We start from the raw sequence: 15,559 nt of genomic DNA, 5'->3' as shown, positions 1-15,559 counted from the left end.
CATGCGGCCGAAAAACCCATTCGTGGCGACCATCGGCTGCGTGATTTTGTGGCTAAAACCAAAGTATTACCCAAAAAATCTTGTGCCACAGCGAGAGGGTGGAGTTTTTTTTCCAGATGTGGCAGCTGGAGTGTGTAAACCGGACCTTAGGAGATAGATATAGTGCACATATTTACCAAACTTAAAAAAACTATATAACTAGGTTGGGTTCACACCATATTTCTGATGTATGTTTAGCACGTACGCTGGGAAAGCTCCTGGCGTGCATGCAAAATCTGTCCATAGGGTTACACTAGCCAGCGTTCTGGAGTATATATTAAACAGAGGACATAAATGTGTATAAACTGAATCTTACATAGTAATGTCACAGTTTTCCCATATTTGTGGACACGGTAAGTAAAGCTATGGACACAGTTAAAAGCATTTGGAAGAAGCGCATTAAAAGATCAATTAGAAGTGTGCTTGTAAAACATTCTTTTAATTGGCCTTTATTAAAAATTTGCAACCTCTTGCCCCCAGCAGCCTGCATCTTTACATACTCAATGCTGGCTGTTCTTTCTACTTTCCAGTGAAATCAAATTACTAAGCTTAAATATAGGTTTTTGCATTGTTCTATGGTATTCTGTGGTATTAGTGACTTTTTAAAATCAGTTTTTTGGTGTGTCTTTTTAAGGCCTCTTTCACACGAGCGTGGCGTGTGAGGGCCCGATAAGATGCGGGTGCATTGTGGTCATGTGCAGAGCCCCATAGAAATGAATGGGTCCGGATTCAGTGCGGGTGCAATGCGTTCACCTCACACATTGCACCCGCGCGGAAAACTCGCCCGTGTGAAAGGGGCCTAAGTGAAAATGCCAGCTCCAAGTGTTACTGTAGCTGAAGGTATATGGGAAATATGAATTACAGAACACAAAAGCTTCTTTTTTACTCCTGCTGTTTTTGTTAGGTGGTGTTTTTGTCTTTATGGTTTCGTTTAAAAAATCCAGCATGCTGTATCTGCATTTTTACATCTCTTTTTAAGGGGGACAATGCCTGAAAATATCTCAGTTCACAAAGCCATTTAGAACATAAAACACACAAAACCACATGCGGTATGGAAAAAAGGAAGCAGTTTTTCTGGCTTAGGGTGGGTTCACACTAGCGTTAGGGATTCCGTTATGGCTTTCCGTGATAACATGGTTATAATGGAAAATAACAGAATGCAAAACGGAAGCCTTTAAAAGGCATTCCGTTTGCTTTCCGTCCTAATAGAAGTCTATGGGAAAACATAACGGATCCGCCTGGGTCCCATTGTGCAAGACGGAAAACAAAGTCCTGTCGACAGGACTTTGTTTTACGTCTTGCACAACGGGACCCAGACGGATCCGTTTTGATTCCCATAGACTTCGTTTAGGACAGAAAGCAAACAAAATGCCTTTTAAAGGCTTCCGTTTTGCATTCCGTCATAATACAAGTCTATAGGCAGAAGAACGGATCCGTCCTTCCGTCTTATGGATTATGTTATTTTCCATTATAACCATGTTATAACGGAATCCCTAACGCTAGTGTGAACCCATCCTTAAGTGGTAAAAAAACACAAGTGCAGATTGTTGTGTGTAGGGACCCTTAAAGTGTGTTTATGTGTTTTCAGGAGTGCAGAGATAAGGAAAAACTGTTAAAATGGAAAAATGTTTAAGCCCAAAATAAGGACAATGCTCTATTTGAAAACATAGCTGCTAAAAGTGTCCATATCCTTTAAAATGGTAGTCCCAGATATTGATTCTGATGACCTATCCTCAGGATAGGTCATCAATGTCAGATAGGTTTGAGATCTGACAGCCGGCTCCCCCAGCACAGCACTTCTGTGAGTGACGGATGAACGTGAAGTCACTGGCCTAGGAAGAAACCGCATTGCTCACCAGTGTGCCACGGTCTCTTCAAACAGCTGAATGGTGGAGGAGTCGGTTGCCAGACCCGCAGATACAGATTTCCAATCCTGAGGATAGGTCATCAATGTAAAAATCTGTGAAAACCCCTTTAAAACTGCAATTGTGGGAAACCATCAACAAAAATAGTATTTTTGTGTGTTGCATCTGTAATAATTCTCCTACCTGTACTTTCCACAAATTTATCAGCAATTATTTCTTCTTTGACCTTGCTTTCTTCCTCCGGCTTTGTAACTACCATTGATGTTAAAGGAGTCACAAATTTGAACTTTAGGGAGAGCTCGAGCGCTTGTGCTGTTAGGTTCCCTTTTTCTGATGGGTTCGCATGAAGTCTTGGAATAAACAAAATTATTTTAAAACCCTAAATGTAAATCTGGTTACAGGTAATTTGGTGAGCTATTTTGGTTTAACAATGCTCAAAAATCATCTACAACATTTGAATGAGTTATAGGCATAAAAAATGTGTATGTTTACTTTTCCTCATTAGGCATAATATAATTTTCCTTACCTTAAAGGATTGTCTCATCACAGACAATGGGGGCATATCGCCAGACAGACAAAAACAGTTGAATGCAATGGCACTTATGCCGGAAAGCGCAGATCCCACTATAGTCAATGGAGTCCGGCAGTGAACGGCAGAATCTGGTTGGGAGGGATCCAAAGATCTTAGGCAGGCTGTTCTCTGCTGGGACAGCCTGACGGATTTGATAAACTGAGGTGTGTGAACCTACCCTTAGGTGCCTTTGGACCCTCTCTAACTCTGCTATGTCTTTGTTATGCACAGTTACCCAAAATTGTACACAATACTCCATGTGCAGTCTTACAGTGATTTGTAAAGTGCTAGTTCTCATCATGGGCATTTATGACACTTCTGCTTAGCCTTGGCAGCAGCTGCCTGACACTGGCTGCTACAGTTACAGAATGTTTACTGTAAACTAAAAATCCTAAATCCCTGTCCAAGTCATTTTTAACACTTGCAACATCCCCTTCATTCCCTTAAACCCTCCTTCAATCTCTTCCCCTGCATCATCCAGACAATTCTTCTCTTAAAACAGAGATCCATGTTCAGTGGCTACTCGGATAGTTTAAAGAGTCGCTGAGCTTTCAAAAAACGTTTGTAATGTCACAGCATCGTAACAAAGGTTTTGATTGAGGGTACTGAGTGCTTAGTCCCCGACTGATCGTTAAAACAAAGAGAGAGAAGTGCTCACATAGTAGTGACCTCCACCGATTAAAACATTGGATATGCCGCTATGACATATGAAACGTTTTTGGAAAGCTCAGTGACTCTTTAACCCTTTAGTGACCAGCCTGTTTTGGGCCTTACTGACCAAGTGTTTTTCTTCCTTTTTTCATCTTTGCGTTTCAAGAGCTATAACTTTTTTATTTTTCCGTCTATATAGCTGTATGAGGTCTTATTTTTTTGCGGGAAAAGTTATAGTTTTTAATTTTTTTGGGTTACACATAACTTTCTGATTAACTTTTATTAACTCTGGGAGGGAGATGGGAAAAACGGCAATATTTCCACAGCTTTTTTACGTTAGAGATTTTACAGTGTTCATTTCTCGGTATAAATAACATATTATCTTTATTCTCTGGGTCAGTACGATTACAGTGATACCAAATACATATAGTTTTTATTATGTTTTACTGCTTATTTGCAATAAAACCCCCTTTTTTTTTTTTTTAAGGAAAAAATGTTTTGCATTGCCGCTTCCCAAGACCCATAACTTTTTATATTTTTCATTCTATGGAGTTGTTGTCATGGTCTTACCTCCTTGCTGTTCCCTTCGTTTGACATGTGCTGGCGGCCATCTTGGTTTCTGGGTTTTCTTGTAGCCTCCCACCCTGCGGCTCCTCCTTCCCACTGGGAGGAGCTGGATGCCTAGCTCATATATATAGGAGGTCTGTGGCTTCAGTTCCTTGCTTGGTCCTCCTGTGTTCACATGCTTCCAAGACTGCTGCTGCTTCTGGTTCCTGATCCTGGCCTCGTCTGACTACCCCGTTGGTTCCTGATTCCGGCTTCGTCTGACTACCCCGTTGGTTCCTGATTCCGGCTTCGTCTGACTACCCCGTTGGTTCCTGTTCCTGGCTTCGTCTGACTACCCTTCTGGTTCCTGACCTCTGTCTCCGCAAGACCCTGCTTCGGTTTAGCCATCCGTTCGGACTTTGCTACGGCTTGCTCTTCAATAAAACCTTCTTATTTTCCACTTATCTCTTGTTGTACGTCTGGTTCATGGTTCCATGACATTAGGACCAAGCCATGAATTCTGACGGTACAGGGCCACCCTCGCTACCTACGCTGGTTGCCAGACTTGATCAGCAGGATCACCTGTTGGGTCGGTTCGCTGTGGCGTTGCAAACCCTGCTTGAACGCACGGCTCATTTAGCTTCCGTTGCCGATGGGTCGGTTGTCGCTCCTGGGCCCGCTCCTACTGCCGCTCCGGTTGTTGCGCCAGAGTCTACCCTGACACCTGTTGCTGCGCCTGTGGTGTTTCAGGGTATGACCGGTTCTGCCCCCCTTCCACAGCGCTTTGGGGGAGAGCCAACTCAGTGCCGAGGTTTCCTTAACCAGGTGGGCATTTACTTCGAGTTGCTGCCAGATGCCTTTCCTACTGAGAGATCAAGGGTGGGCTTCTTGATCTCGCTGCTCTCGGACAAGGCCTTGGCCTGGGCCAGCCCTTTATGGGAGAACAACAATCCGGTGGTTGCCGAGTTTTCCGGTTTTGTTGCTTCTCTTCGGAAGGTATTCGATGTGCCGGCTCGTGCTGCCTCTGCTGCGAAGCTCCTTATATCCATCAGACAGGGTTCACGATCCGTAGCTGAATACGCCATTGAGTTTCGTACCCTGGCAGCAGAGGTGGGCTGGAATAATGAGGCTCTGGTCGCTGCTTTCTCTCATGGTCTCTCGGATGCCTTGAAGGATGAGGTTGCAGCTAAGGACCTACCAGTGGAGCTCGAGTCTCTTATTTCTTTCCTGATTTTGATTGACACCAGACTCAGGGAGAGACCTTCCTTTAAGGAGAGCCTGCGGAGGTCTCCTAACAGATTGGCGCCTACGTTTGCTGTCCCACCCGTGCCTCCCTCTCCTCCCACGCCTCCTGGGGATGACTTGTCTGGGGGTGAACCCATGCAGCGGGGGTTTGCTCGCCTGTCTGAGGGGGAGAGGGTACTCCGGAGACGCGAGGGCCGATGCATGTACTGTGGTCTCGGTGGGCATTTTCGGTTGGCATGTCCGAACCGTCCGGGAGAACGCTCGCACCTGAGGTCCTGTCGGGGGCAGATCTTGGGTGGAGTCTCCTCGTCCCCGGTTTCCCGTGTTGACAAACCACTGATCACGGTTGTCCTCTCCTGGGTCGGGGGCTCGGTGACGACCCAGGCGTTGGTGGACTCTGGTGCTGGTGGTTTGTTCATTGATAGAGTGTTCGTTGCCGCCAATTCCATTCCTCTGCAGCCTCGAGGTTCCCCACTGGCTCTTGAGGCGATAGACGGCAGACCCCTTCTGCCGCCACACGTGACTCATGAGACCCTTCCAGTGGGGATGGCCATTGGTGCCGTTCACAGAGAGTCGGTCTGTCTCCAGGTTATTTCGTCTCCACACTACTCGGTGGTCTTGGGGTACCCCTGGCTCCAGAAGCATAATCCGACTTTCGATTGGAGATCGGTCGAGATCCTCTCGTGGTCACCGCAGTGTGGGGCTAGTTGCATCCATGGGCCTGTCAAGTTGCTGTGTACTTCCTCGGACTCTCTGTTGCCTCCTGAATACGAAGAGTACCGGGATGTATTCGATAAGGTGCGCGCGGTTGCCCTACCTCCGCACCGCCCATACGATTGTGCCATAGAGTTACAATCCGGTGCCGTTCCTCCTCGTGGCAAAGTCTATCCACTGTCGGTAGCGGAGAATGAGGCCATGGAGGAGTACGTGAGGGAGGCGCTTTCACGCGGACACATTCGCAAATCCTCGTCCCCGGCAGGGGCTGGATTTTTCTTTGTGAAAAAGAAGGGCGGCGAGTTGAGGCCTTGCATCGATTACAGGGGTCTCAATCGCATCACGATCAAGAACGCTTACCCGATACCCTTGATTTCCGAGCTGTTCGATCGCCTCAAAGGGGCCACTGTCTTTACCAAACTCGACCTGAGGGCGGCATATAACCTGGTAAGGATCAAGGCGGGCGATGAGTGGAAGACCGCGTTTAACACCAGGACCGGTCATTATGAATCCTTGGTTATGCCCTTTGGGTTGTGCAATGCGCCCGCAGTCTTCCAGGAATTCATCAACGATGTTTTCCGTGACCTGTTGCAGCAGTGTGTGGTGGTCTATTTGGATGACATCTTGGTATATTCTGCATCCATGGAGGCCCACATTCTGGATGTCAGACGAGTGTTGCAACGCTTACGAGAGAACAAGCTGTTCGGTAAGCTTGAGAAATGCGAATTTCACCGATCCCAGGTAACCTTCTTAGGTTACATCATTTCCGCTGAGGGGTTCTCCATGGATCCTGAGAAGGTTTCGGCTGTCTTACAGTGGCCCCAGCCCAGTGGGCTTCGTGCCCTGCAGCGCTTTTTGGGCTTCGCCAATTATTATCGGAAGTTCATCAGGGACTTTTCCATGCTAGCCAAGCCTCTCACGGATCTGACCAGGAAGGGCAGTAATCCTCAGGTCTGGCCGCTCGAGGCCATCCGAGCTTTTGAGGCTCTAAAGTCCGCCTTTGTGTCGGCTCCGATTCTGTCGCATCCCAACCCTGGGTTGCCTTTTGTCCTCGAGGTGGACGCGTCTGAGACGGGAGTAGGCGCCCTCCTGTCTCAGCGTAGAACACCAGAGGGTCCTCTGCTTCCTTGTGGGTTTTACTCCCGGAAACTGTCTTCCGCGGAGTGCAACTATCAGATTGGTGACAGGGAGTTATTGGCCATCGTGCAGGCCCTTAAAGAATGGAGGCACTTGCTCGAGGGCTCGGTGGTTCCGGTTCTCATCCTGACGGACCACAAGAATCTGACCTACCTCTCTGAGGCCAAGAGATTGACACCACGTCAGGCCAGATGGGCTCTGTTCTTGTCACGTTTTAATTACGTGGTCTCCTACCTACCCGGCTCCAAGAACATCAGAGCGGATGCCTTATCACGGCAGTACTCCGAGCTGTCCGGGGAGGAGTCGATTCCGACTACGGTCATACCCCCGAATCAGATCCTGGCCGCTATTCGCACCAGCCTGACTTCTCCTCTGGGTGAGCAGATTTTGGCGGCTCAATCTGGTGCTCCCTCTGGGAGACCCAACGGCAGATGTTTTGTGCCTGAGGAGTTGCGCACTCGGTTGTTGCGAACCTACCATAACTCCAAGGCCGCGGGGCACCCTGGAAAGAATCAGCTGTCCTGGGCGGTTTCACGTCTGTTCTGGTGGCCTTCTCTACGTTCCGACATCGCCGCATATGTAGCGGCATGCTCCGTTTGTGCCCAGAGTAAGTCCCCTCGGCACCTTCCGTTGGGCCTTTTGCAACCCATAGCCACCGGGGAGCGTCCATGGTCACACCTGGGGATGGATTTCATTGTGGACCTCCCTGCATCCCGAGGCCATACGGTCATTCTCATGATTGTGGATCGGTTTTCCAAAATGTGCCACTGTGTTCCTCTCAAGAAGTTACCCTCTGCACAAGAGTTGGCCTCGATTTTTGCCAGGGAGGTCTTCCGGTTGCACGGTTTGCCCAAGGAGATTGTGTCGGATCGGGGGAGTCAGTTTGTGTCCAGGTTCTGGCGCGCCTTTTGCTCCCAGTTGGGGATTCATCTCTCTTTCTCCTCGGCCTACCACCCTCAGTCCAATGGGGCCGCAGAACGATCCAATCAGGCCTTGGAGCAATTCCTTCGTTGCTATGTCTCCGATCACCAAGACAATTGGGTTGACCTCCTGCCTTGGGCTGAGTTTGCCAGGAACACGGCGGTGAACTCTTCCTCTGGGACGTCTCCCTTCATGGCCAATTATGGGTTCCAACCTGCCGTGTTACCGGAGGTATTCTCTCCCCAGGATATTCCGGCTGTGGAGGATCACCTTTCCGTCCTACGTGCTTCTTGGGTACAGATCCAGAGGTCCCTTGAGGTCTCTGCGCAGCGCCAGAAACTCCAGGCTGATCGCAGACGAGCGCCCGCTCCTTCCTACCAGGTCGGAGACCGCGTATGGTTGTCCACCCGCAACCTCAACCTTCGAGTGCCCACTCCCAAGCTGGCGCCTCGCTTTGTTGGTCCCTTCCGAGTGCTTCGCAGGGTAAACCCGGTAGCCTATGCCCTTGCGCTTCCTCCTGGCATGCGGATCTCCAACGTGTTTCATGTCTCCCTGTTGAAGCCACTGGTGTGTAATCGTTTCACTTCCTCGATTCCTCGGCCTCGTCCGGTCCAAGTGGGCAATCGTGAGGAGTATGAGGTGAGCAATATCCTGGACTCACGCCTGGTCCGCGGCCGGGTGCAGTTTTTGGTCCATTGGCGTGGTTATGGTCCAGAGGAGCGTTCCTGGGTTCCCTCCGCAGATGTCCATGCTCCTGTCTTGCTCCGAGCCTTCCACGCACGCTTCCCTCAGAAACCGTTCCTTACTCCGCGGAGGAGGGGCCCTTGAGGGGGAGGTACTGTCATGGTCTTACCTCCTTGCTGTTCCCTTCGTTTGACATGTGCTGGTGGCCATCTTGGTTTCTGGGTTTTCTTGTAGCCTCCCACCCTGCGGCTCCTCCTTCCCACTGGGAGGAGCTGGATGCCTAGCTCATATATATAGGAGGTCTGTGGCTTCAGTTCCTTGCTTGGTCCTCCTGTGTTCACATGCTTCCAAGACTGCTGCTGCTTCTGGTTCCTGATCCTGGCCTCGTCTGACTACCCCGTTGGTTCCTGATTCCGGCTTCGTCTGACTACCCCGTTGGTTCCTGATTCCGGCTTCGTCTGACTACCCCGTTGGTTCCTGTTCCTGGCTTCGTCTGACTACCCTTCTGGTTCCTGACCTCTGTCTCCGCAAGACCCTGCTTCGGTTTAGCCATCCGTTCGGACTTTGCTACGGCTTGCTCTTCAATAAAACCTTCTTATTTTCCACTTATCTCTTGTTGTACGTCTGGTTCATGGTTCCATGACAGTTGTATGAGGGCTTAATTTTTGGAGGACGACTTGTATTTTTCATTGGTATCATTTTGGAGTGAATTACGCTTTTTGGTCACTAGCAATTCTGTCAGTTTTTTTATTTTTTTTTACAGCGTTCACCGCAGGGGATAATGTACAGAATATTTATGTAGTCCAGGTCGTTAAACATAAGGGGGTGGTTTTCTTTCTTTTTTTTTCATTAAAAAGCGTATTTGCAATGGAAAAAACTTTTTTTTGTTATGGAATTTTCAAAAATAAATAATTAGTTTTTATAATTTTTTTTTTACTTTTTTTTTACGTCTTAATAGTCCAACAAGGGTACTATAACAGACAATATTCAGATTGATTTTCAAATGCAATGCATTATCCTCATAGTGCAGTGGTGGCAAACCTATGGCATGGGGCGCACTATGAACAGCACAGGCAGCGCATTGAATGTAGGCAGGCTATTATAGCTTAATAATAAAGTACATGGAAGATATACTATATTGGACTGTAGTATTCAGGTTAAATTGTAGTGTTGGCACTTTGCGATAAATAAGTGGGTTTTGGATTGCAGTTTGGGCACTCTGTCTCTAAAAGATTCACCATCACTGCTATAGTGCATTGCATTTTAATGTCAGTGCTATACTGACATTGACCAGCAGTCTGCGCCAGAGATTCACAGCCTGCTGGAAACTACTCAAGGCAGGATTGGGGCCTTCATAGGACCCCAGCCTGCATTTACACACATCGCCACCCTGCAATCGCATTTGGGGGGTGTCGATGGGAGACAGAGGGAGTCCGCTCCCACTGTCAGTGCTTTGCATGTGGCGGGCGCCATTGCCCATGGCATGTAAAGCGTTAGCCCTGATCGGCGCATCTGCGTCTGGGCTGTTAAAGCAGGACCGCGGCTCTCGTGAGACCCATGCAGCGCCCAGCCTAAGGCCCCTTAGTGAGCGCCGTAAAGAGATGTATGGGTTGTCACTAAGGGGTTAACATTGTTTGTTACTGTAGAAATGGAAGTGGAGCCCATTGGTTTCTTGGCCCCATAGCATCTGCTGTGCTTTTTACCCTGTAAGTCATGCTTTGAGTCTAGAATTAAGTACTACATTCCACCCCTTTACTTACCGTTTCTCTAAGAGCTGCTGTATGGTTAGATATGCCCAGAGTCTCTCTGTAAAGTCACCAAAGATGTATTTTTGCTGCTTGCTCTCATCATCCTTTTCTTGAAGTTGGATATTTTCAGTATATTTTAAAGATGCATCTGCCTATTCATACAATAGCAGTAAGTTAAACCAAAGAAATCTAGATGCTTATTTGTCTGGTAAAGTATTTTTCTCTGTACAGAAAATACGTATCTCTTTCATATTTATATTCATATAAAATTTCTGCAGCAGAAATTCTGCAGCGAATCTGCAATCGGCTGCAGAAAAAAACTGGCCAAAATGGTCTGGCTTTCATGGTGGCATTGCTGGCAGGATCACATCAGATCTTCTGCTGCTTTCAAGACTGCAGGGGATGGTGTGGTGGATGGTGAGGTTGGAGATAATGCAATTGGTGGTATCAATGATGGTGGTGTAGTATTCTTGCTGGATAATCTCTTGCCCTCTATCTTGCCCTGGACCACACCCTTTCTTCCCTCTGGACCCCCTTTGGCTTTGGGGCTCCTGCCTAGTGTTATGTGGGGTGCCCTTGGTGTTGATATTTTTTGAAGAGCAGGATCAAAGATAGGGGCCCGCAGATGAATGGTGGTGGAGTCAATAACCAGGCCCACTTGGTCGCAATAAAAAAGTCTCTCTTTACTGAATAAATAATGGGAGTAGTAGTTCATTCAACAGCAAAAGCCACAGTTCTGCCTAATTTCACTTTCCAATCTTCCCAGACAACCACAAGCATACAATTCCGTTCTCATTAACTTTTTCTGCATTTCCCAGGCTGTGGGGCACAGATCTTAGATTCGGGTGGTCAACCCGACTCCAAGTATGGTGGGCACCGAATTATACCCTGTCCACAACAAAGTCTTATTGCCATAAATATGCTGTACCTTACTGTCTGAATCCTGCATAGACTTGATGGTTTTAAACCTTTGAATGTCAGTTCTTTGAGTTAAGTTGTTCTCTGGCAGCTTTCTGTCACAGGGATGAAGATTCCCTGGACCAAGCTTCTCTTCAGGCTGGACCAAGCTTCTCTTCAGGCCTACTTCTCAGGAGTGCACTAATACATGTGTTGCCACTAGCTTTGCTCAGCTAAGACCAGGGGATGGGATAAGCTCATTGCCCTGGAAACTGGGCAAAGACTGCCAGTGTTGACTATTTGTTTCACATAAATAACCATTTGAGATACATAGTGAATAAAAAAAATAAGTGCTTCAACAACAAATCACAACATTTAACATATACACAGTACCACATCTCGCTTCCTCAGGGAACCCCCTGAGGAAGCGAGATGCAAAACGCGCGTCAGGGCCTGAGCTACATTGGTCAGTATTAAGATAGCCTTAGGCCTCATGCACATGACCGTTGTGTGCACCCGTGGCCGTTGTTCCGTTTTCCGTGATTTTCTGCGGACCTATTGACTTTCAATGGGTCCGTTGAAAACTCGGAAAATGCACCGTTTGTCATCCGCCACTGCGATCCGTGTTTCCTGTCCATCAAAAAAATAGGACCTGTCCTATTTTTTTGACGGACAACGATTCACGGACCCATTCAAGTCAATGGGCCCGTGAAAGAACACGGATGCACACAAGATTGGCATCCGCGTCCGTGATCTGTGGCCGTAGGTTACTTTCATACAGACGATCCGAAGATCCGTCTGCATAAAAGTTTTTTCAGAGCTGAGTTTTCACTTCGTGAAAACTCTGATCCGACAGTATATTCTAACACAGAGGCGTTCCCATGGTGATGGGGACGCTTCTAGTTAGAATATACTACGAACTGTGTACATGACTGCCCCCTGCTGCCTGGCAGCACCCGATCTCTTACAGGGGGCTGTGAGCAGCACTATTAACCCCTCAGGTGCCGCACCTGAAGGGGTTAATTGTGCGTATCATAGCCCCCTGTAAGAGATCAGGGGCTGCCAGGCAGCAGGGGGCAGACCTCCCTCCCTCCCCAGTTTGAATATCATTGGTGGCCAGTGTGCGGCCCCCCTCCCTCCCTCTATTGTATTATCATTGGTGGCCTGTGTGCGGCCCCCCCTCCCTCCCTCTATTGTATTATCATTGGTGGCCAGTGTGCGGCGCCCCCTCCCTCCCTCTATTGTATTATCATTGGTGGCCAGTGTGCGACCCCCCCGGGCCCCCCTCCCTCCCTCTATTGTATTAATATCATTGGTGGCACAGTGTGCGCGCCCCCTCCCTCCCTCTATTGTATTATCATTGGTGGCCAGTGTGCGGCCTCCCCTCTCTCTCCCTCCCCCCATCATTGGTGGCAGCGGAGAGTTCCGATCGGAGTCCCAGTTTAATTGCTGGGGCTCCGATCAGTAACCATGGCAACCAGGACGCTACTGCAGTCCTGGTTGCCATGGTTACTTAGCAATATTAGAAGCATCATACTTACCTGCTGCACTGTCTGTGACCGGCTGGGAGCTCCTCCTACTGGTAAGTGACAGATCATTAAGCAATGCGCCGCACAGACCTGTCACTTACCAGTAGGAGGAGCTCCCGGCCGGTCACAGACATCGCAGCAGGTAAGTACAAACCGGATTTCAAAAAAGTTGGGACACTAAACAAATTGTGAATAAAAACTGAATGCAATGATGTGGAGATGGCAAATGCCAATATTTTATTTGTAATAGAACGTAGATGACAGATCAAACGTTTAATCCGAGTAAATGTATCATTTTAAAGGAAAAATACGTTGATTAAAATTTTCACGGTGTCAACAAATCCCCAAAAAGTTGGGACAAGTAGCAATAAGAGGCTGGAAAAAGTAAATTTGAGCATAACGAAGAGCTGGAAGACCAATTAACACTAATTAGGTCAATTGGCAACATGATTGGGTATAAAAAGTGCTTCTCAGAATGGCAGTGTCTCTCAGAAGCCAAGATGGGTGGAGGATCACCAATTCCCACAATGTTGTGCAGAAAGATAGTGGAGCAATATCAGAAAGGTGTTACCCAGCGAAAAATTGCAAAGACTTTGCATCTATCATCATCAACTGTGCATAACATCATCCAAAGATTCAGAGAATCTGGAACAATCTCTGTGCGTAAGGGTCAAGGCCGTAAAACCATACTGGATGCCCGTGATCTCCGGGCCCTTAAACGACACTGCACCACAAACAGGAATGCTACTGTAAAGGAAATCACAAAATGGGCTCAGGAATACTTCCAGAAACCATTGTCAGTGAACACAATCCACCGTGCCATCCGCCGTTGCCAGCTGAAACTCTACAGTGCAAAGAAGAAGCCGTTTCTAAGCAAGATCCACAAGCTCAGGCATTTTCATGGATCATTTAAAATGGAGTGTGGCAAAATGGAAGACTGTTCTGTGGTCAGACGAGTCACGATTCGAAGTTCTTTTTGGAAATCTGGGACGCCATGTCATCCGGACCAAAGAGGACAAGGACAACCCAAGTTGTTATCAACGCTCAGTTCAGAAGCCTGCATCTCTGATGGTATGGGGTTGCATGAGTGCGTGTGGCATGGGCAGCTTGCATGTCTGGAAAGGCACCATCAATGCAGAAAAATATATTCAGGTTCTAGAACAACATATGCTCCCATCCAGACGTCATCTCTTTCAGGGAAGACCCTGCATTTTTCAACAAGATAATGCCAGACCACATTCTGCATCAATCACAACATCACGGCTGCGTAGGAGAAGGATCCGGGTACTGAAATGGCCAGTCTGCAGTCCAGATCTATTACCTACCGTATAGAGACCATTTGGCGCATCATAAAGAGGAAGGTGCAACAAAGAAGGCCCAAGACGATTGAACAGTTAGAGGCCTGTATTAGACAAGAATGGGAGAGCATTCCTATTTCTAAACTTGAGAAACTGGTCTCCTCGGTCCCCAGACGTCTGTTGAGTGTTGTAAGAAGAAGGGGAGATGCCACCTAAGTAGCCATTTTGTTTATTGGTGTAAAAACATTTAAATCTGTAGCATCAGGTTAAACTCTTTAGCATTATATGAACCCTTTAGGCCTCATGTAAACTGCGGATCCGCAAAAAAACGGAAGCCGCCCGTGTTGCCTTCCGCAATTTACGGAACGGGCGCTGGCAATATAAATGCCTATTCATGTCCACAAAGCACGGACATGAATAGGGCATGTTATTTTTTTTAACGGGGCCGCGGAACAGAGCCACGGATGCGGACAGCACACGGAGTGCTGTTCGCATCTTTTGCGGCCCCATTGAAGTGAATGTGTCCGCATCCGAGCCGCCAAAACGGCGGCTCGGATGCGGACCCAAACAACGGTCGTGTGCATGAGGCCTTACCGTGATCCTCCAGGTCACTGCAAAAGGTTGAAAGTCTCTGGTGACACCTGTTGAAAGTCTGTCATGTAAATACTACAAATTGTATGCACAAAATATTGCTCTGGAAAGTCACAGCATTTACACCATGTGTAGCTGTACCCTTACCCTGGGTTCACACCTGAGCGTTTTACAGCGCGTTCCTACGCGCTGTAAAACGCTCAACAAGGAGAAACCAATGCTTCCCTATGCGAACGGTTCTCACCTGGGCGTTTTACAGCGCGTACGATCGCGCTGTAAAACGCCCGACGCTCAAAAAAGTTCTTGAGCTTCTTTGGGGCAGTTTTGTCGCACGTTCCCGTACATAGACTTTCGGGAACGTGCGACAATGGGCGTTCGCTTGTCTCTGTATGTGCGATTGTAAACGCCGGTACAATCGCGCATACAGAGCGCTCCTTTCAGAACGTTCAGGTGTGAACCCAGGGTTAAAGGGGTTCTACACTCCCAACACTGATTGAGAGAGAAGGCAGCAATAGAGCAGCAAAAAGGCAAATCCTCAAACTCTCATCTCCTTGACATGCCCATGTGCAAAGCCTGGAGGAAGGACAAAGCAACAGGCTTGGAGGTTATCTGGCAAGATCTGACTCCCATGAGACAATACAGGTAAGCTCCCGTCACTGACCAATGTTCTATTCTAATGCAGCTGAGCTGACAGCAGCCAAGGATGAAGAATGACTGAATGACTACCGACACAGAGAAAGTAACGTTTTATGGCACTTACCCCTTTTGCCTTTACATCCACAGTAAATGAGTTCAAGTCATTATCTGTTACACGTCCGGCGACCACAATTTCACTCCCTTCAAAGTAATGTTTGAAGTTGTTCTGAGTGAGGTCAGCGATAGCATTCTCAGGATATTGCATTTCTATGTCAATTAATGTTGGATTTGCAATCTCGGTGTAGAAGCCCTACCATTTAAGAACAAAATATCACTTGAGTAAATCTTCATGATAATTTGTGTGTACATATCAACTTAATCTGGCCATACACACTACATAGCACTGGTCCAAGTCAGCTGGTTTTCACCATATTATGTGTACTAGGGCCTTCTGACTCCCCCGTCCTCCCCAACCATTGTCGATGTT

At 47.8% G+C, this 15,559-nt stretch overlaps 1 protein-coding gene across 2 annotated transcripts in view; it reads right to left on the bottom strand.

Annotated features, from left to right (window-relative positions):
- LOC122943571 (inter-alpha-trypsin inhibitor heavy chain H3-like) overlaps positions 1 to 15,559 on the bottom strand; it is an 82,222-nt gene that overhangs the window by 27,009 nt on the left and 39,654 nt on the right. The window contains exons 13-15 of one of the 2 annotated variants that reach the window (XM_044301414.1): positions 15,197 to 15,382; positions 10,134 to 10,273; positions 2,088 to 2,254 (exon numbers count right to left, since the gene is read on the bottom strand). In XM_044301414.1, coding sequence (XP_044157349.1) covers positions 2,088 to 2,254; positions 10,134 to 10,273; positions 15,197 to 15,382 — 493 coding nt within the window. The remainder of the gene's footprint in view (positions 1 to 2,087; positions 2,255 to 10,133; positions 10,274 to 15,196; positions 15,383 to 15,559) is intronic. The other variant, XM_044301415.1, reaches the window with a different exon arrangement.

The sequence above is a fragment of the Bufo gargarizans genome, chromosome 7 (assembly GCF_014858855.1).
Source record: "Bufo gargarizans isolate SCDJY-AF-19 chromosome 7, ASM1485885v1, whole genome shotgun sequence".
Classification (NCBI taxonomy): domain Eukaryota; kingdom Metazoa; phylum Chordata; class Amphibia; order Anura; family Bufonidae; genus Bufo; species Bufo gargarizans.
The sequence above is the reverse complement of the archived record's forward strand: the minus strand, read 5'-3'. Positions and strand labels throughout refer to the sequence as shown.